The 21,348-nt window shown below is 42.3% G+C and overlaps 1 protein-coding gene across 3 annotated transcripts in view; it reads right to left on the bottom strand.

The window, feature by feature from the left end:
• Positions 1 to 21,348, bottom strand: part of SNX6 (sorting nexin 6) — a 33,459-nt gene that overhangs the window by 6,735 nt on the left and 5,376 nt on the right. For all 3 annotated transcript variants that reach the window (XM_082222678.1, XM_082222677.1, XM_082222679.1), the window contains 7 exons: positions 15,171 to 15,275; positions 14,480 to 14,590; positions 11,042 to 11,163; positions 10,128 to 10,251; positions 8,333 to 8,428; positions 3,836 to 3,941; positions 2,814 to 2,889 (listed from right to left, as the gene is read on the bottom strand). In XM_082222678.1, coding sequence (XP_082078804.1) covers positions 2,814 to 2,889; positions 3,836 to 3,941; positions 8,333 to 8,428; positions 10,128 to 10,251; positions 11,042 to 11,163; positions 14,480 to 14,590; positions 15,171 to 15,275 — 740 coding nt within the window. The remainder of the gene's footprint in view (positions 1 to 2,813; positions 2,890 to 3,835; positions 3,942 to 8,332; positions 8,429 to 10,127; positions 10,252 to 11,041; positions 11,164 to 14,479; positions 14,591 to 15,170; positions 15,276 to 21,348) is intronic.

Raw genomic sequence — 21,348 nt, 5'->3', positions numbered from 1 at the left:
AATCCAGCACTAGGTACATCAAACTGGAAGACTGCTGGATAGGATACCATAGAAACTCTGTGCCCGCTCACCCATCAAGTCTGCTACACTCAAAATGCAAACAGACACAACTGGAAAATACTAACTTCACCCCCATTCAGAATCAAATCCTGGATAGAAAATATGTCAGTGCTGACATAACATTCAGCAGCAAGACTTGTAGACCTAATAGACTGTAGATGTGATAGCTAGGAGAAGAGGTTGCAGCTCCAGCTTTTCCAATGGATCTGTTCTTCCCTGTATAGTATACCCAAATCATGGTTCCCACTCAGAAAGCGTATCCTACTCATTGTTGCTAACAGTCACTCTCAGAACAGGGAAACGGGCCATTATAATGTTACTGAGCTAAAACTGTATCCAAAAAATCACTAAGTGACTCTCAAAAGTACCTTCCTAATATGGACAATACAGCAAACAGCTGTTTATTTTGAAGCCAACATATCTGCAGTTTGGGTTCAATTTTTAAATCCATTGCTCTTTTCTAAATATTATTGGGTAAGAAATTTCAAGTCAATGACCACACAGACCAGTTATTGAGTGGTCACTTAAAACACTAATTTAGGCCAATGTGGCAGTTAGTGTTTACTGTTGTATATATTCATTCTGATTTTTTCTTTTATTTCTCCTGTAAGCTGCTTTGAATGGATTTCTGTCAGAAAAAGCTAAATAAAAGTAAATATAATTTCAAGTCCTACACTTGCAGAAGTATTGCTTTTTATTAAAGTTTCCAACGGTATCACAGTAAGATAGCAGTAATAATTACAACATTACCAGCACAGTTCTTGATCTTGCAGTCAAGTCCTGCCCACAAATCCCTCTCTATAGTCAGAAAGATATTAGGCAAGGGCAGTCTGGTCCAATGGGCTAGGCGAATGGAACAAGAGACTGTCTCAGCTTCTGCCTCTCCATTCCTCCATTTGTGTGACCAGATAAAAGGCTCAAGTAAAGAGTCAAATATTTAGGCGTATCCCAAAATGCCACCCAAACATCAGAGCACTTTGCATGCAGGGCATATAATCTTCTTAGTCCCAAGCACTGTAAAGTTAATAAATTTCAAGCTCCACATAATCTAAGCAGGCCAAGGCAATACTAGGAAAATATTACTGGTTTTTTAATGAAGTGGTTAGCTCCTTTCAGCTTTACAAATAAACACTAGTATAAACAAGATAGGACAGGGGACAACAGCCTTTTTCAGGGTTACTAGACAGACTTAAAAAAAGTCAGGGTCAAAAGTCAGAAAACTAAGACAACTTATGGTAGCAATGTTACAAGGCTTCTGCAGCTTGCAAATATTTGTTAGACTTGCATTTTTTAGGTCTTTGTATCTCAGCAGTTTTTACACAGATAAAAGTGTTTTTCTGCTGTCATTTACTGCACTTGGAAAATTAAACAGAATTTGCAGGCTTAGCATTCCTGGAATTTGAGGTCAAACAAAGTAACAAGTCCTCTTTAGAATCAAAAGCATGAGGGGAAAGTCACATAGCTCAGCTATCTCACTTGGAGCATGTAGGCCCTAGAGAACTGGAGGGAAAGGGTTTTTTGCACTCTTCTAAATATATGTGTGCATTCTATGTTCTGGAAAAGGGTGGGGATGATGAATGGACTCATCTATGTTGCTAGCTGCCAAATTCACAGTGAATTACCTGGTTATTAGCCTAATTCTGTTTTGACAGGGGCAAAGGAAGCTGCATTTTGGCTTAAAACAGCCAGGGTTATTATGCCTACTACCTGCCTTTGGGAAGCATATCTAACCACTTATTCAGGCCAGAATGAAAGTGCAGAATTAGACAAAGATCTCTTAACATACGGTACCAGAAAATGTGGCTCTCAGGTTGAGGACCAAGTTACACTACAGTTTTATGACAAGGAGCAGGAGCAGCTACACACAAATGCACAAACAGATTGAAATCTTAGAGATACCACTTTGATAAAACTACAAACCATTGTAGGAGCTCAAGATGCCTGTCTCAACAATCTGCCCAGAAAAGTACCAGAATCATGAAATGAAGGAAGAGTAATTTACTAGTGAACTTATATTCAATTAAGAAAACATTTTTGGCCATACAGTGTGATTTTTTTTACAGAAAGTAGCTTTAATGCTTTATGCACTTAAAGTACCTAGGCCTATATAATTATGTGTAACAGCATGTGAGGTGGCCTTGATTTAAATTTGATTTAAATTTTCAATTTCAAGTTTGGTGCAAAAAATCAAAGAATGTGAATTCACTGCACTGCCCCCATTGAATAAAAGTATCTGTACAGTTTTTGGTTGCCATCTGAACAAATTTACCCATGAATAAACATGTATATTAACTAATTATATCATTCTCAATGCATTAAAATTATATCATTTTCAATGCATTAAAATGAATATTCTGCTATTTTAAATGAAAATTCTCTAATATTCTCATTAATCGATAATATTCTCAAGAATATTCTCCAAAAGATTATTCTTGAGAATTTAACATAACTACCTTCATTTCTCTCAAATGCCTCTGACCTCAGCTGCACTATTGAGATGATTCTTTTAAGTTGTTATTCTGAGGAAAGCAAACACAGTAAGATCCTGCCACAATTCCCTGCTACATTAAAAAGTTATTTCTATTCCCAACAGTCACCACATTAAAGGAGGTAAAACACCGTGTGTTCAGGAAACAAAGCAACCAGATGCCATCTTTCAAAAACAAGAATTAAGTACCACTAATATTAGGTAGACATAACTTTACAAAATCCTGTTCAGAGTCCATGTTTCATCATTTTTCAAAAATACTTACTTGCATATATCTGTGGAATCTTGTGTTCCCAATGTATACAATGAAGAGCCAATTCTATTGCAGTCATCTGCAACATCTGGAAAAGAAAAAGCACTCCGTTTCATTATGCCACAAAAGGATTCCAAAACACATTAACATCAGACAATGTACTATACTCCAGCTTACTTTCCAGTATTTGCAGGACCCAAGTCTGCAAATCAATACTGTATACAGTAGTAGACGTGGAACTAAATAAATGTCGTATTGCTTAAGCTTTGCCATATTTGCAAATCACACATTTGCAAACCACTTCTAGAATGAAATTTGATTGTAGGAGTTAATCATACCATTTTGAATCCTGGGAATCCTACCTTAATTAATTTAATAAAGCTGTTTAAAAGTTACCCAATAAACAGGAGTGATCCATTTTAAAGCCCAAGAGTTTCTGGAACTCCCAAATGTGTGGATTTGAGGAAAACTGCAGCCTGGCCTCATTCACATGCAACAAGTCAACAACTTTGGGTTTGGTTGAACAAAGAAAGATCAGTCTTGCAGATGTGAAAAGTAACCGTGGCTTGTTTTGCCTAATGTTGGCTCATGACGCATAATAAACTATGATTAGCGCAAGCCAAGTGTCATCAGCCTGCTTCAAATCATGGTTCGGGTGCATTTGGAAAGTCAAACAAACCGCAGTTAAACTAAACAAACTATGGCTTAGGAATGTGTGTGTGGAAACTCTGCAATGCAGGGGTGGGGGAAGTGGCAAAAAGATAAGAGGGAACAGACTTCTGTCCATATCCTTTAACATCTGGTCTTAATTCCTATCTATTTATCTCATCACTAAGTCATTAATATTTCTCTGTTATCCCAAATATTTTTTTGCTTGCACAAATATTCTAGAACGCTCGAACACTCCTATCAATATGCAACCTATAAACAGATTTATGCAATTTTGCATCATTTATACCAAGGTCCAAAACCAGGTTTCTTTGAAATGTGTCATCCATCCAACATTGTTTCTGTTCCAAGAAAACCATACTTACTTTTGTGGGATCTTGTCATTTTATCAGACTTCATAGAGGAATCCTTGACACGGTTGTGGTACTCTACAAGGAATGTTCTTTCATGTTCAAAGAAGTCATCTACATCCTGCGTAGCAATACAGAATCATTTTTCAAGGATGCAATTAGCCATTGGCATCCTTGCCTACAGCAAAATAGAACTGTCTTCAACAAACAAATGAGGAAGCCCCAGGACAGAAAGAGCAACAAGGTGGCCGTAGTTCACTGCAGGACTTAAAAGGGCAAAAGGAATGAAGACATTCCATCGTGGTAGCTATGAGACAAAACCAATAAAAATAATCTGTCTGAAATTAGTTTACATGCTGGAAAGCTTGGGTAAAGGGGAAGAAAAAATAGTCTCTTGGCAAAAGAGGCATCAAATTTAGCACTAGGCAACTCGCCCTGGGAAGGGCATTTTGCAGAAGGCCTGGGGAAGTAGAGCTTGGAAGGAACTCTAAGAGTTACTTTATCAGGCATGTGGAACCAGTGGCCAACAATAGTTTTTAAAACCAGGCTCAGTATCAAAAGTATCTACACACTAAAAATTTTATTCAGTTGTCTCTTCATGTCTGATGGGTTACCATGGGAATGGTATAAGAAGTTAAAATGCATCAGTAAAATTCTCCATGTACTTCCTGCAAGCTAGGAGATATGTAGAGAGTGTAAGAAATGCCTTCAACTGAATACTATGGCACTCGATCAATATTCAACATAGCACAGAAGCAATTTTTTGCAGAACTCATCAATACTGAAACGGTGATGGATAGAAACTCCTAAAGGTAATATTTTTAATCACTGGGACTATGATAAAAATAAAAAAATTCCTTCCAGTAGCACCTTAAAGACCAACTAAGTTAGTTCTTGGTATGAGCTTTCGTGTGCATGCACACTTCTTCAGATACACTGAAACAGAAGTTGCCAGATCCTTCTATATAGTGAGAAGGTGGGGAGGGGTATTACTCAGAAGGGTGGTGTGAATAGGAGATTGGCAGATAGCTGAGATGAGCCTGTTGACGACTCTTAACGACTGTAATAGGTCTTACAGGAAAAGGCAAGGGGTGAAAAGGTGAGAAATGGCTTAGTTACCGTATTTTTCGCCCTATAGGACGCTCCGGCCCATAGGACGCACCTATTTTTTTTGGGGGGGGGGAATCAAGGGAAAAAATTTGATTTCCCCCCAGGTTTGCGCAGCCATCCCCAAACTAGAAGAGGGAGACGGAGCACTTCGTCTCCCTCTTCTGCCTTCAGGGACAGCCTCCCAAGCCTCTGTGGGGCAGCGCACTGCGCTGCCCTGCAGAGGCTTTGCGCAACCATCCCAAGCTAGAAGAGGGAGACGGAGTGCTCCGTCTCCCTCTTCCTTCAGGGACAGCTTGGCCCGCTATCCCGCAAGCTTGTGGGGCTGGCGGGGGGAGAAGCAGGCTTGCTTCTCCCCCGCCAGCCTCCAGATCAGGTCGGGGAATAGCGGGATGGCAGCGCTTCGCCATCCCCCTATCCCCCAGCTTGTGGGGCTGGCGGAGGGGGGAGAAGCAGGCTTGTTTCTCCCACCCCCAGCCTCCAGATCGGGTCGGGGAATAGCGGGATGGCGGCGCTTCGCCATCCCGCTATTCCCCGAGCTTGTGGGGCTGGCGGGGGGGGGGGGAGAAGCAGGCTTGCTTCTCCCCCCCCCCAGCCTCCAGATCACCTCGGGGAATAGCGGGATGGCGGCGCTTCGCCATCCCGCTATTCCCCGAGCTTGTGGGGCTGGCGGGGGGGGGGAGAAGCAGGCTTGCTTCTCCCCCCCCCCCCAGCCTCCAGATCACGTCGGGGAATAGCGGGATGGCGGCGCTTCGCCATCCCGCTATTCCCCGAGCTTGTGGGGCTGGCGGGGGGGGGAGAAGCAGGCTTGCTTCTCCCCCCCCCCAGCCTCCAGATCACGTCGGGGAATAGCGGGATGGCGGCGCTTCGCCATCCCGCTATTCCCCGAGCTTGTGGGGCTGGCGGGGGGGAGAGAAGCAGGCTTGCTTCTCCCCCCCCCCAGCCTTCATATCACGTTGGGGAATAGCGGGGTGGCGGCGCTTCGCCATCCCCCATCCCCCGAGCTTGTGGGGCTGGCGGGGGGGAGAAGCAGGCTTGCTTCTCCCACCCCCAGCCTCCAGATCAGGTCGGGAATAGCGGGGTGGCGGCGCTTCGCCATCCCGCTATTCCCCGAGCTTGTGGGGCTGGCGGGGGGGGGGAGAAGCAGGCTTGCTTCTCCCCCCGCCAGCCTCCCGATCAGGTCGGGGAATAGCGGGGTGGCGGCGCTGCGCCTCCCCGCTGTCCCCAGCTTTTGGGTGCAGGCTGCTGCCCGCAAGCCTTGCGAGCCCACGGGACATCCTGCCGGGCTTGCAAGACTTGGGATAGCTTCCTGAAGCCTGAAGAGCAAGAGGGGTCGGTGCGCACCGACCCCTCTCACCCTCCAGGCTTCAGCGTAAGCCTGCATTCGCCCCATAGGACGCACACAGATTTCCCCTTCATTTTTGGAGGGGGGAAAGTGCGTCCTATAGGGCGAAAAATACGGTATGTATAATGGGATAAGAATCCAATGTCTTTATTCAAACCAGGTCTTTCCATGGTTTTAAGTTTGGTAATGAGTTGTAATTCAGCAGTTTCTCTTTCCAGTCTATTTCTGAAATTCCTTTGTAGTAAAACAGCTACTTTGAGATCTTGTATAGAATGTCCTGGGAGATTGAAGTGTTCTCCTACTGGTTTCTCTGTTTTGTGATTCTTGATGTCAGATTTATGTCCATTTATTCTTTGGCGTAAGGTTTGGCCTGTTTGTCCAATATAGAGAGCTGAAGGACACTGTTGGCATTTGATGGCATACACAATGTTAGACGATGAGCAATTGAATTGTCCCAAGATGGTATGTGTGATGTTGTTGGGGCCAGTAATGGTGTTGTCCGGGTGTATGTGGCAGCAAAGTTGGCATCTGGGTTTATTGCAGATGCCAACTTTGCTGCCACATACACCCAGACAACACCATTACTGGCCCCAACAACATCACACATACCATCTTGGGACAATTCAATTGCTCATCGTCTAACATTGTGTATGCCATCAAATGCCAACAGTGTCCTTCAGCTCTCTATATTGGACAAACAGGCCAAACCTTACGCCAAAGAATAAATGGACATAAATCTGACATCAAGAATCACAAAACAGAGAAACCAGTAGGAGAACACTTCAATCTCCCAGGACATTCTATACAAGATCTCAAAGTAGCTGTTTTACTACAAAGGAATTTCAGAAATAGACTGGAAAGAGAAACTGCTGAATTACAACTCATTACCAAACTTAAAACCATGGAAAGACCTGGTTTGAATAAAGACATTGGATTCTTATCCCATTATACATAACTAAGCCATTTCTCACCTTTTCACCCCTTGCCTTTTCCTGTAAGACCTATTACAGTCGTTAAGAGTCGTCAACAGGCTCATCTCAGCTATCTGCCAATCTCCTATTCACACCACCCTTCTGAGTAATACCCCTCCCCACCTTCTCACTATATAGAAGGATCTGGCAACTTCTGTTTCAGTGTATCTGAAGAAGTGTGCATGCACACGAAAGCTCATACCAAGAACTAACTTAGTTGGTCTTTAAGGTGCTACTGGAAGGAATTTTTTTATTTTGACTATGGCAGACCAACACGGCTACCTATCTGTAACTGGGACTATGATAGTCCATGAACTTTTCAGAAGGTGAGGGTCCACATTCCAAACACAGCCATTTGGATACCACATTTCGGCATGCAAATCCCTGAAGCTTCAATTCCAGTATGGGAAACTCAATGCTGGAACTACCGTATTATGTGTGTTTTGCAATAATATATTACTTTAGTTGCAAGTATAAGACATGGAAAGTATAAACTGAAGTTATTTCCTTGGCAAGCATTTAACAGATAGATTGATTGCATGCATGGAGAAAGAAGCTCTCTAGAAGGCAAAACCAGTTAAGAACCAGCTTGCAATTTCTACTCCTGAAATAATTGCAACTGCATATTCCTTCTGGAGAGCTACAAAGATCCAACACTGCCCAAGGACACCACTCCTGAGCAATGTCCCCTTCTAGCTCCCACAACAGCCTTCATAAATGTTTCTTGCAACATGCTCACAATATGAGTAAAACCTGCCACTTTTTAAAAATGGAGATGTTCTGTAATATTACTGTTACAAGGAATACAAATAATCTATGGAAACTTCTTGAGCTCGCTTATTGGCTACTAGTCACAATGACTGTGTACTACTAGTATCTGAGACGGTATGCCTCTGATTACCAATTACTGAAGAGCATGAGAGGGACAGTGCTGCTTCTCTCATGTCCTGCATCTGGCTGGCTAATATGAGAGCACGATGTGGGACTAGACAGGCCTTTGGCTTGATCCAGAAGGGATTTTCTTATGTTGGTCTCTTGCCACATTCCCAAAGGAGGTACAGATATATTAAATGGCTAAATAGGAATCACCTTTACTCCAGAAACAATCACACCATCTGCAGACTTAACCATGTTTTTGAAGAAGTCTTCAAGTTTCTCCTTCTTATTTTTCCCACGGACACTCAACTGGAATACAGAAAAACACAACATCTGGTTACTGTGTCTCCTTTCTTCAGCATTCTTGCATCTGTTCTAATTTTATGTTATCCCGAATCCATTTTATGGTTGTGTGCCACAAAAGTATTTTTTTAAAAAAAATAAAATACTTAGTCCAAGCAACTTTCGTTTTCAGAAAGTCAAAATGTAATAGTAAAAGTAATTCTACATACAGATCAGTGGGATAAACTTGGATTAAATCCTGTTATTTGTTGTTGGCAGCTAATTTAATTATGTTTCTTATAAAATTTCTGTCCTGAATCTACTGCCAATCAGTTAGGAATATCAGTCCACTGGTTCATCTAGCTCAGGATTGCCTAGAACAGGGGTTGTCCACCTGGTCCCTACTGCCCACTAGTGGGCATTTCAGGATTCTAGGTGGGCGGTAGGGGTTTCTACAGCACAAGCTGAATCCTCCTGCTATCGAGCACTGGTGGGCGGTAAGGAAATTTTACCATCAAGAAAGATGCATTAGTGGGCGGTAGGTATAAAAAGGTTGACCAACTCTGGTCTATATCCATGGTTCCCAACATGGGGAATATAGACCAGTGGTTCCCAGAAAAGGCTGGGAACCACTGGTCTATATTGACTGGCAGGGGCTCTCTAGGGTTTCAGACTGAGGTGTCTGACCCCCAACTTGTACCTTTTTCATTGCTATCACACCATCAGCTTTTCACTGAGCTATCCATCATGAGAAAGATCTGTCCTGTAATGTCACAGTCAGTTCAGACCCCATCACTGCATACATGAAATTAAGATTTTTGTCCCGGTCTGCATCATTTTACAATTATAATTAATCCCAGTTATATTGTATGTCATTTTAAATGTGTTTGTGGAAGGGGGCTTCTTGGTTTCCATCATATTATATTATATTATATTATATTATATTATATTATATTATATTATATTATATTATATTATATTATATTACATCTTATTATGCATTTTGTGTTCTTTTGTATTTTTATGTTGTGAACAGCCTATGATCTTTGGATTAAGGGTGCTACCTAAATGTAATAAATAAATAAATAAATAAAAACATTTTGCTTCTCATTCACCCAATTGCAGAAGATTCTTTTGGAGATTTCCATGGTCCCCTTAAGCTATCCTGAGCAACTTGCTGTTGCTTGAAAACACATCTGCCTCAGGACTTGCTTTTGACTCGAGATCAGCCATGAGCAAGTCAAATTCATAGCCCCACAATTCATATCTTTGGGGGAATCCTACTCCTTAATTTCTTCCATTGGGATAATTGTTCATCTATCCCTACTCTGTGCTTCCTGCTCTTTAACCAATTTCCATAAGAAGACCTGTACCCTTATTCCATGAGAAAGTTTACCTTTTTATAAAGGACTCTGTCAAAAGGTTTTAGAAAATCCGAGTTAGATCACCTCATCAAGATGACATACTCAGAAATTCTAAAGGTTTAGAAAGGCAAGGCTTGTTACAGAAACTATGCTGATGTTTCCTCAGCTGGATTTGTTATATACATGCTTAATTCCCTCTTTAAACAATACTTCCTGCTAATTTATCCATTAGTTTCTCACATTGTATTTGAAAATAAAGGGACCTTTGTTCTTTATCTTATTTCAAAATAAGATAAACTTATTTATAAATCTTATGACATACAAACTGTCGTAAATTGCTCCAACAAATGAAATATACTCACATCCTGATTATATTCCAAGAAGACATGGAAATTTAAGTCTTTTCTCAAAATGGGATGAGCTGCTACACGACACAAGAAGACTTCATGCATGGCTACAGTCTTCTTGAAGATTGCCAAATACTCACTAAATATTTAAAAACAAACCAACAGCAGAGGTACAATTATAGAAGTAGAATTTCTACATTAAGTACAAAACATTTCAGCCAGTAACTTACAACAGACTGTTGACTTTCAAGCACAATGCAGTACGTTGTATTTAGTACCCACCCATTTTTTTTGGCCCATGTTGCTAGATCACGATGTTGCCATTACAATGGAAGCCACAAAAGAAGTAGAATTGCGCTTTCAAGGTCTACACTCTAGGCTTCACAACTCTATAGCCATAATTCACATCCCTCAGGCCTCTAAAACCTCCCTTGCCTCTGTATTTCAGTTCTGGCAATAATATAAGTGTTTCTGTGCTGTGAATGTATTTTATGACCCAGTCCTTTCTTCGTGTCTCTACCACCTATTATTTGCTGAGGTCCCTGCTTTCCCCTGCTTTGATATACTTCCTTTGGCCCTTGTGAACATTTGCCATGCAAATGTTGAAAATAAGCTTATAAATAAATATATCCTCTCAGAATTGTTTCAAGGCTTAAAACACTGCATCAAATTCATCCAAGCTAGTATAGGATTCAAAATGTGATTACATTCTTTTTCAAAAAAGAAATGTAGCTTCTCTCGTACTGAGCATCTCCCCACCCAACCTTCCATGCTTCTCACCATTTTGGCCATTACATGTACACTTTTCATCATGATAATTTACTAGTTACTTGCTTGGGGGTCATTGCTCAACTCTGCTTCTTACAGTGGAAGTGACTAAAAAGTACTAGAAAGCTGGAAGTACAGGAAGTACTAAAATATACACATACGCTTCTAGTTCTTGCTTCATCTTGGTGAATTCTTCCTTAGTCATTGATCCTTCTCCTTCACCAAGCTTCTGTAATTTCTCTCTTGAGGCATCAAAATCAGGCCTTGGTGGTGCTGGTGGAATCTGTCAAATGAGTACATCAGAATGTACTTCTGAATTCTTGTCAAAGCAAAAACTTTCTGAACCAAGATACAGTAAGCTGCTTATGAACCTGGATACAAATATTTCTCTCCATGTGACAACCACCTTCCTAGGTCTCATGCCATTTAAGTGGAAGGAATTCCTAGCTAAAACAGAGTATATCCTTCTGCTCCAGCCTACCCTTCCCCTTTAAAGCCACCAGATAAAATGCCACCAGACTGGCTACCTGCAGATACAGACTCCTTCTGCCTTTGGCAGGCCCCTCCCACTAGGCTATAGGTAGTCATGGAGCCCCTCCGACAAGAGATGTGCCAAACTTCTCTTCTGTAATGAAATTCCGTCTTCCCAGTTGAACCCCAGGGGCAGTTCCAGGTTTCACAAGTTAACCTTATAATTCCCCAATGAACAGACAAGAAAGATATTCCACACACAAAGAAGATATGTATCCCCATATAATACATAACAGTTAACCCAATAGCTCAGTTGGTAGAGTACGAGACTCTTGATCTCAAGATTGTGGATTTGAGTCCCATGTTGGGGAAAAGGTTCCTGCTCTGCAGCGGGTTGGACTAGATTACCTTTGCAGTGCCTTCCAACTCGACAATTCTGTGATTCTATAATTTAACATCAAAAAATTGAGCAAATCCTAAAAACCTCTTTCAGGTATATATCAAAGGAGATGGACGTATTGTCCATTCAAGTAAGGACAATATAAACAGTCCTGGACAGTAAAGTCTAATTGCTTCACACTCCATGCTACCAAAGTTGTTGGGGGAAAATGTTGCCTCATGATAGAGTTAGCTGTGCATATAGATGTGAAGTGTTATTTTAAAAATGTAATTATTTGCTTGTACTATATTTAAAGCTGCTGTGCTTGATTCATCTATTCTAATTAGTGGGCTTCTTAAGGTTAGATTTAGTTCCTAATATTACTTTTAATGTTTAACAAAGCATTAAAACCCAAAATGGTCAGTATAAAGTTTTAGAACAGCTAGGCATCACACATTCACATACCTTAGTACAGAGAGCTTTTCAATAGAAATTATTCTTCTTGGCAGTTCTGAATTTATTTAGAAGTATTCCAACAAAAATCAGACAGGATTACTGGAAAGTCTATACCACAGACAAGTAACTTTTAAAAAGTCACTGCACTTTAAATCCTAATCACTTACCAGTGACAAACCACAACATTCAAACACAATGTCAAATTTATACATGAAACAATTCACAATCCTCAGGAATTTTTCTACAAAGTAAAATTGATGAGATCATAAGTTACACCAGTGTTTCCCAACCTTTTTTGGGCAAAGGCACACTTGTTTCATGAAAAAAATCTCGAGGCACACCACCATTACAGCCCCGTGACGTCAGCGCGCAGCGTCACGCCGGGAGGGACATGAATTGCTAGCAAATTACATAATCACCTCCTTGAGGGCTGGCTCATCTTCTCCGAAGGCAGAACCCCATTAATTAACAGCACAGACTCACACCATAGCCAAGACGAGGGGGGAAAACCTCAGTCATGCACAGTCATGCACATGTGGGGGCTAAATGAGGACGAAGACCGGGCAGAGAGCAGGGTTCAAATCACCCCACCTGGCCAGGACAATCCCTGGGTGCTCCCTTGGGCCACTCGCCTGACCCACCTCGCAGGGCTGTTGTTGCGAGGATAACACGGGGAGAACCACGCGCGCCCCCGGGAGCTCCTTGGAGGAGAAAGCGGGCGATGAATGCAATGCACGAAATATATGAGAGGCGACCAGGTTTTGCAGGCGAGGGACCCCCGCCAGCCTCCGCTTCCAACACCCAGCGCAACGACGCCGAAGTTTCCCCCGGGGTTCAGCTCGGGGAGCAGCGCTGCTCCCCCCTGGCTCCCCTTCACCCTCCCGGCTCTCTCTGCCGCCCACTGGGGAACCCCCTCACCTGCCAAGTCCGGAGCGCCGGTGGAAGTTGCATGCATGCATGCAGCGCGCCGCGTTGCAATTGCATTGCACTGCGCTCCATGCAACGCCTGTATGCATGCATTGCCTTGCACGCCTGCCAAGGGGTCTCCCCGCGGTCCGATGCGTCCCCTCCGGCGCGGATGCAGCATTGCAAAAATAAACACACACCCCCCGACGCAGCCCTACCTGGGGGGCAGCCTCCGCCTCCGCCGCTCCGCCTCCGCGGGGATCCCCGGGCTCCATCCTGCCGCCCGATCTCCGCGGGGGCGCAGGCAGGCTGCGCGGGGTCCGCGCGGAAGAGCCCCTGCCCGCCCGGCCGCCACCGCTGCGCTCATTCCATGGCCGGGAGAAGAGCGCTTCAAACAAAACACCCAGCCCACCAGGCCACGCTGGGAAACGTAGTTTGCGCACCCCGCGCGGGCGCGGAGCCCAAGGGCGAGGGGACTACGGATCCCGGCAGCCCCCGCGCCGGGGACGGAGGGGGAGAGGCCGGGTGCAGGGATGGAGGGACGGGTGGGTGAGCGAGTGAGTGAGTGGCAGCCGCCAAGCCTTGGCCGAGAGCCAGGAAGGGCCTCCCCGGAGGAGGGAGGCGCAGAGCAGGAGGGAGGGAGGGAACCCCAGGGGTCATCTAGTGACGGCGCCCCAATCGAAAATTTGACTTAAAAAAAATCTTTCGAATTTTTTAATTTTTCCCGCGGCACACCAGGCAACATCTCGCGGCACACTAGTGTGCCGCGGAACAGTGGTTGGGAAACACTGAGTTACACAATATATAAACCTCAAGAAAATTAGCTGAATGCTTTGCTGTGCAGCAGCAGCAGCAGCAGCAGCAGCAGCAGCAGCAGCAGCAGCAGCAGCAAAAAGGTCAAATGCTAGGCCCCAGGAGACCACCCGCCAGCCCCTAGTGCACTGACACATACAGGCCTCCTGCACTTAGATTTCACCCACTATCAGTGTTATTATGTAACTATTCTAGCGAAGCAACTATTCCAAGCAAGAAGCTTTGAATGAGAGATCAAAGCACCAACATCTTCCTAAGGAGAGGTATAAGGACCACTAGAGCAGTCCTGCTCTTCCAGGTGCTGGAGCAATGGTTCATCAATTAACTACTACGCCAAAGAATAACTCAGCTGTTTTAGAGGGTGCCCTGCTCTGCCCTACTTGACAGAGTATATCAATTTTGCTGTGGCGGGCATTAGTTTCCCATGAATATGCAAGTTCCTTAAAGTTGTAAAGAATTTTATGATTCACTTTAAAAGCTAGTGCATCTTTACTTTTCAACAGGAAATATGCAAGTTCAGTATTTCCTTTCGTCAGATCCTCTACTTATAATTCTTTGGAAAATAAGCACTTACAATGTAGCCTGCATAATCTTCATTCTCCACAAAGGAATCATGAAGCCAAATAAACTCTTCATGTTGTCGGACAACTGAAAATTCATTTTGTTTAAAATTTGGTAAAGAACTCTGCAAAACAACAACAAAAAATGAGGAAGGAGGTAGTAAATGACACAAGCTAAAAATTCAATCACTTAGTTTTACTGCAAAAAATTAAACACTATCTTTAATTATATGAAATGCATACAATACTCAGAAAAGCAATAATGTACTTTCTGTCCTAAAACAAATATTTAAAAACCTTTTTTTGCTAAATTGTGCGCCTCAGACACAATAAATGAAACTAAGGACAATAGAAAACATGCATTTCTAACAGCATGTTGGACTACTTGAAACACTATATTTAAAAAAACCCCACAACCAATCAAATCAATATTTTCACATACATGATTGTATGTGTGTGTATCTTATACACGCACAGTACAACACATATAGAGCTAGAATTTTTGACAGACAACAAGTGTGTTTTTCATCCTAATCCTAAACATTTTTATATGATTTAGTCCTACTGAAACCAGGAGAACTGATATCTAATAAATGTGATTGTGGCCTTGAATGAGAAGCTATTATTTTGTCTGTTGATAGATAGTTTTATAAATAAAAATTCATCGAACAGAAGTAAAATACCTAGACCTCAAACTGGTTTTACCTTTGTATGGACGGTAAACTTCACTTTGTCCCTTTCACTAAGGGCATCAGAAATATCCACTTGCAAGGCAGCATCAGTTTGCAGATCTACAGTGACTGCTCTAAGCTAAAGAAAAAAAGGAGTTCACGTTTATTTAAAGCCATAAAACAAGATTAACAGAAGTTCAGATTATAGTTTTGTATGCCCTTTAGTTTTAGAAATATTACAACAAAAGGAAACATTGTAAGTCATAGACTAGGTGAAATTAGTGTAATATATACCGGTAACTAAGTATTCTCCATTTATTTTCTTTTTAGCTTTAGTAAGCCAACATAGAATGCAATCCTATTCAGAATGTTATCTAAAGTCCCAGTTAAACAATATGGTAGGCACTCAAGCCATTTACCTATGCTGAATTCCAAGCGGCTCGGTTTTTTTAAAAAAGGGCAGAGCATCAAATGTGAATTTTAGAGTTTTATCATAGGCTAGTTTTTATATGCACTCCCACATCCTCCATCTAGGCAAGTAAAACTCTGAATGGAGTTCAAGGACATATCCCAACCAAACAAAAACACTCAAGGAGGGAGCAAAGTAGGGCTGGTGAGGGGTGTAGTCCAGGGAAAAGTTCTGAAGGCCAGATAGAAGCTGGAGGACTGATGTTTCCCATCAATGAAGTATATGAACAATACATATAGCAACTAGCTGAAAAGAGATAAACATTAATGCACAATGCTCCATGGTTTACCAACTCTCTAGAGTGGACAAATTACTCCCAACAGCCATTTTTACATTTAATAACCTAAGAGGGCCATATTGCTGCATTAACCTTAGAACTGTAGGAAAAATGCTTTCCAAAACACCCTTTAAAACCCATTCTTGGCCAACCACATTAGTTTTCATGCTGCAGTGGATTTATACTGGAAAAGGGGCTTAAACGGTCCCATAAATGAAGCTGAAGGCTTTACCATGACTTTTGACACCTGAGATGTGGGTGTTTTTCAGGATCCACCCTATCCCTATGACTGTAATTTGTTTTAACTCTTTTAAATAATTAATTTTAAACTGTTGTAACCTGCCCTGGGACCTGCTTGTGAAGGGCAGGTAATAAATTTAATTAATAATTGGAAAGGGTCATAAACCATGTGTGCTTGTTTCTCCGCTGGAATTTTAAGTAGCCAGGGAGGTGGTGATAATGAACTCATGGGGCTTCTGTGAGCAGGTCTGCTCTGGAAACTTAAAGGCCTCACCCATCTACCCATCTTTATGCAGCTGCCTCCTTTAGCACTTGCACCAAACATCCTAAGGAAGAATAACACTACTCATCTATACTTTCCCAGCAGTTCTCTAATCACATTCCCAGAAAAAATATAACATATGAACTAAACATTAGAGCCTTGCTTCTTTTTGAAAGAAATGCACACTCAAATTTACATAACCATAAGAACCTTCTTATTAAAAGTTACCACATAAAGCTTTGCACTAATTGTGCTGAAAACTGCATCCCTGGTCCAGACCTTTCAGTAAGAGCCCACGTTTTCTTTTCTTCCAAAATAGTTTCCATGCATAAATCAAACTTGACATTTTTTAATGTGTGGGCTTTGCCTTTGGGTCAGAAAGTAAGATTCCAGTCCTATTTTTTTCTGCTTCTCATGCAGCACCAGATCATATAAGAAAAGTTTTAATATTGCAGCAGCTCAGTTAAAGCACAATGTAATGACAGCACTTTTGTCATCTGCAAGGATAAGTACCCTGCATTAACCTGTTTCTACAGAGCACTGTAACTGGACTTTTAAAACAAAGGTTCTGGGGCAGAGCAGCAAATGTGTATGTGTGGAAACACACAAGACACAGAAAAAGACTTCCAAAGGCTGAAATCCTAAACAGTGTTTCCCAGTCCCACTGCATTCAGTAGGACTTACTTCAGAGTTTCGAACCAGGCTGTTAGCAACAGGAAGCCCCACCCTAATGAGCAGTTCTCTATCCTCAAGAGAACCTAAGTGAAACAGCAATGTTTGTTCAAACACTGAATCTTGAGCAACATTTATACTCCAAAACTCTTGTCTGCATCACTCAATACATTCTCAAGACCAACTGCTAAAATATTTTTGGTATGGAATGATTAAAAAAAGAAAACATTTAAAACATCTATTTTTCCCACTTATAGCAACAAAGGAAGCTTCTCTGGTATCCTATGTGCAGCACTACACCACTAGTTCAGCCCATGTTGCATGCTGAACTTATATAGGCCCAGTTAATCCACACGCTCCTATTCATTGGGTTTTGTTGCTGCCGTCGGCACTGTCGGCACGTGGCGAATCCCGTCTGGAGATATTTCCTCCACTGCCGCTTGCATTCCCCATCATTCTGCGCTGGCACCCCACGTTGTGCGGCACTGGGAGCATGCGCCGACAGTGGAAAAGCCAGCAAAGCAACCCGCAGCTCAGCATATGCAATATGCCGCGCAGCGCCCATGTTATATGGTGCTCCGAGCACAGTCCCGAAACAATTAGCCGCCATGCAGCTGGGGCAAGAGCCAACAGCTGAGCGGAGCAGAGCCCGTCGGAGCGGGCTCTTCTGCTGCAGGCGGCTCGGCGCGAGTTCAGGGGTGAGTGTTGGAGTCTGGGGAAGAGCCGCCCGCAGCAGAAGAGCCCACAGCACTCCAACGGGCTCTGCTCCACTCGGCTGTCGGCGGCCCTTCCCCAGACTTCAACGCTCGGCCACGGACTCTCAGCTTGGCACCCCTGAGAGCCCGGCGCCCAGGTGCCATGCACCCCTAACGGCAATGGGTTAAGACGGCCCTGTTCAAACACAACATTGGACAAGCTTGGGAGTTTCAAAGTGCTTGTGTGCATTTTGGTAAAGAAAGCTAACTAAACATGCTAAATAGGATTGCTCTCCATAGAGTAAGGCAGTCCAACTTTTCACACCAAGTGGGCCACAAGAGTTCTTTGACACGGAACTTGTGGGCCATACACTGCCTTGTTGCACAGGGTTGGGGGGAAGCTGTGAAAGTGCTAACTAGACTTTAGGAAGGAGATGGGAGGAATCTAGGACTGTATCAGAACCCTCCTGCCTCCTTCCCAAAGCCCAGCACCTTGCTTACTTGGCTTTGGGAAGACAACAGGAGGGCTGGGGGCGGGTGGCATCAAATGTTGCTCAAGAACACCCGAGAAAGGTGTAGAGGGCTGCATGCTGGCCCATCCTGCCTAGAGCGTTAAGACATTATTCCAATGCAAAATTCTTTTCTGGTACAAATTACTTAAATTCACATAGGATTTTTCCCAAATTGCAGCTTCCCAGAAAACCCACATCGCTGTATGCAAGCACACAGAGATACAAAATAAAATAAAAGTTAAAAAGCAGGCCACAGTCTAATCAAAAATTCTGTAAGCATACCCCATGGTCCTTCTTTGAAGTCTTAATTCTCCTTAAGTGAAACACTTTCTAATCAGCACAGAGAACAAACTGAAAGTTGAAGGAACTTAGTGAACTGTTAGGGAATAACTTATTGTCCTTCTGAGTACTGACTTAAGAACAATGCACTCAGTTCACCATATGGAGTTTGAAACCTCTTTCCAAAGAAAAGTGACTCAACAGATGGTCTAGCAATACAGAAGGAAAAGCTGAAACACAAACATGACTTGCAGAAACAGATTAGAAGTCAAGTGGAAATTGAGAAAAGCCTGTATTAGGGAATATAACGGGAAAAGAGCAGAAAGAATTCAATTATGCAAAACTGTTAGCAACATTGGTAGGTATTTTTAAAGAATAACAAGAGCAGCCTTGCTAGGTCAGACTTAATGTACATCTAATTCATCATCCTGTTCTCACAGTGGCAACAGATGCCTATGGAAAGACTGTGAATAGGACCTGAATGTCACAGCTTCCTCACTGGTAATACCCAGAAGAATGCTACTGACCCATAAGAGGATCTTTCCTCTTATTCCACAACTACTAAGGTAACTCAGGAGTCTTTGGTAACCAACATTATCAAAAGCTTTTAAAAAGTATAAGTACACCATGTTAGCTGGGTCACCTTTATCTATTTGCTTATTGACACTTTTAAATAATTCTAAAAGGTTAATGAGACATGATTAACCTTGAAGAAGGCATGCTGGTTCTATTTCTACAACATTGGTTCTTCTATATGCTAAGCTATAACCCATCTATAATAATACTTTCCACCAGTTTACCAGTTTCCATGGAACAGACATTCTTGTTGTTCTTTGCTAAAAATATAATGTCCTCCTCAGATACATTTTTTCCACCCCGCTTACACTTCTTTTGCTAACGTTTGTGATACTTTCTGTTTTCCTCAATTAAACAAGACACTATCTGGAGAAAGCTTTCTTGCCTTTAAAAGCTTCATTGGCTCTGCTTGTTAACCACACTGGCATCTCTTAGCCCTGATTGTACCTTTCATGAGCTGCTGCAGCTTCTAATATTGTGGTTTTGAATAACCCCCACATGCATTCTAGATATATTTTACCCTCTTCACTTTCCCTTTAAACTTTTTTTTTAAACCAACTCCGTTGTTTTGGGGACATTTCCTTGTCTGAAGTCAGAAATTACCGTGTTTGATTTTCTTGCCAATTGTCCACTTACATATATGTTGAATTTGATAGCACTATGGTCACTGACATAGCTGTATTCCTAGCATCTAAGATGTTCACACATTATATGAAAACGTTCCGCTTTTAAACAAATCACCCGAATGGCAATTTGGGACTGTAAGAACCCAATTTTCTGTATTCATATGATGCCCTCTTATCAAACTGGTAAAAATAATAGTGCATGGTAGTCTTTGAATTAGAGCAAGGAAATAGGATGCAGCAACTAAACCAGACAAAACAGTGAAGGTTTGCAAGTTTAAAACTGAGAATAAGACTTATAAAGCCTAGCCATTATTTACAGTGGTACCTCGCAAGACGAATGCCTCGCAAGACGAAAAACGCGCGAGACGAAAGAGTTTTCCGTTTTTTGAGTCGTTCCGCAAGACGAATTTCCCTATGGGCTTGCTTCACAAGACAAACGTCTTGTGAGTTCTTGCGAGTTTGTTTCCTTTTTCTTAAAGCTGCTAAGCCGTTAATAGCCGCTAAGCCGTTAATAGCCGCTAATAGCCGTGCTTCGCAAGACGAAAAAACCGCAAGACGAAGAGACTCGCGGAACGGATTAATTTCGTCTTGTGAGGCACCACTGTACTTGGTTAGAAAAAACTAACAGAACTTGGGCTATGCTGCTTACAAACAGGTCTTTAAATGTTCGTAGAGAACAATGATTTTTTTAAATAAAAGAGTTTTGTTTATAAAGTTACACTTGCATAGCTGTCAACGTTTCCCTTTTTTTAAGGGAAATTCCCTTATTCCGAATAGGATTCCTCGCAAGAAAAGGGAAAAGTTGACAGCTAAGCACTTGCTACTTTTATTCTTGTATGTGCCACTCTCAAAACTTGGCAAGTCATAGGATTCTTACCAGCATGATAGGTTGAGTAAGAAAGAAAAACTAAAATAGTAAATTAAAAGAAAAGCTATGTTTCAAATGTTACTTCACTTTCCAAATTAACCCTGCAATATGAGGGTGGGGTAGGGAAAACTATTTATAATAATTATGAACAGTTGTGCAAGTTTGCCCGACTCCCTTAGGGGAGAAGTTCCACGTAAAATAATAAACTAGAAATTTTCCAAGAAATGCTTATAATGCTGCAGAAGTTCTCACTTTGGGCTAGTTTACAGAACCAGTTTTGCATCCACATGAAACTCTCCGGAAGAGCAAAGAAACTGGGCCAACAACACAGAACTGCCACATTTCCAAGGCAATTCCAGTGTCTGTAGCAACTAAATAAATGTTTGTTTCAGCTGAGGTAATTGCTCCTTAAAAAGCTGGCTATAGTCATTAAAAACACAGTTCATATAAAGCAATATTTATGCAAGCAGATATTCCCTGTACAAAATATTCTAGGATCATTTTGTTATGACAAACCTGACCTTGTGAATGGTTTGGTAGACAAACATTCCATGCTCCTGAAGAAGTAGACTGTAGACTACAAAAGGCCATGTAATTAACTATTTAATAAGATAGTAAGAATGTCATCATGCTGCAGTTGGCATGGCTGCCAAGTGGCAGCCATGCCAACTGCAGCTTGTCAAGAGAACAGCAGATGGGTGGCCCAGGCAGATGGGAAGGCAGGTGAGCAAGTGAC

Source organism: Podarcis vaucheri (genome assembly GCF_965113315.1).
Source record: "Podarcis vaucheri genome assembly, chromosome: 1".
Classification (NCBI taxonomy): domain Eukaryota; kingdom Metazoa; phylum Chordata; class Lepidosauria; order Squamata; family Lacertidae; genus Podarcis; species Podarcis vaucheri.
This window is presented reverse-complemented; position numbering and strand designations above follow the sequence as displayed.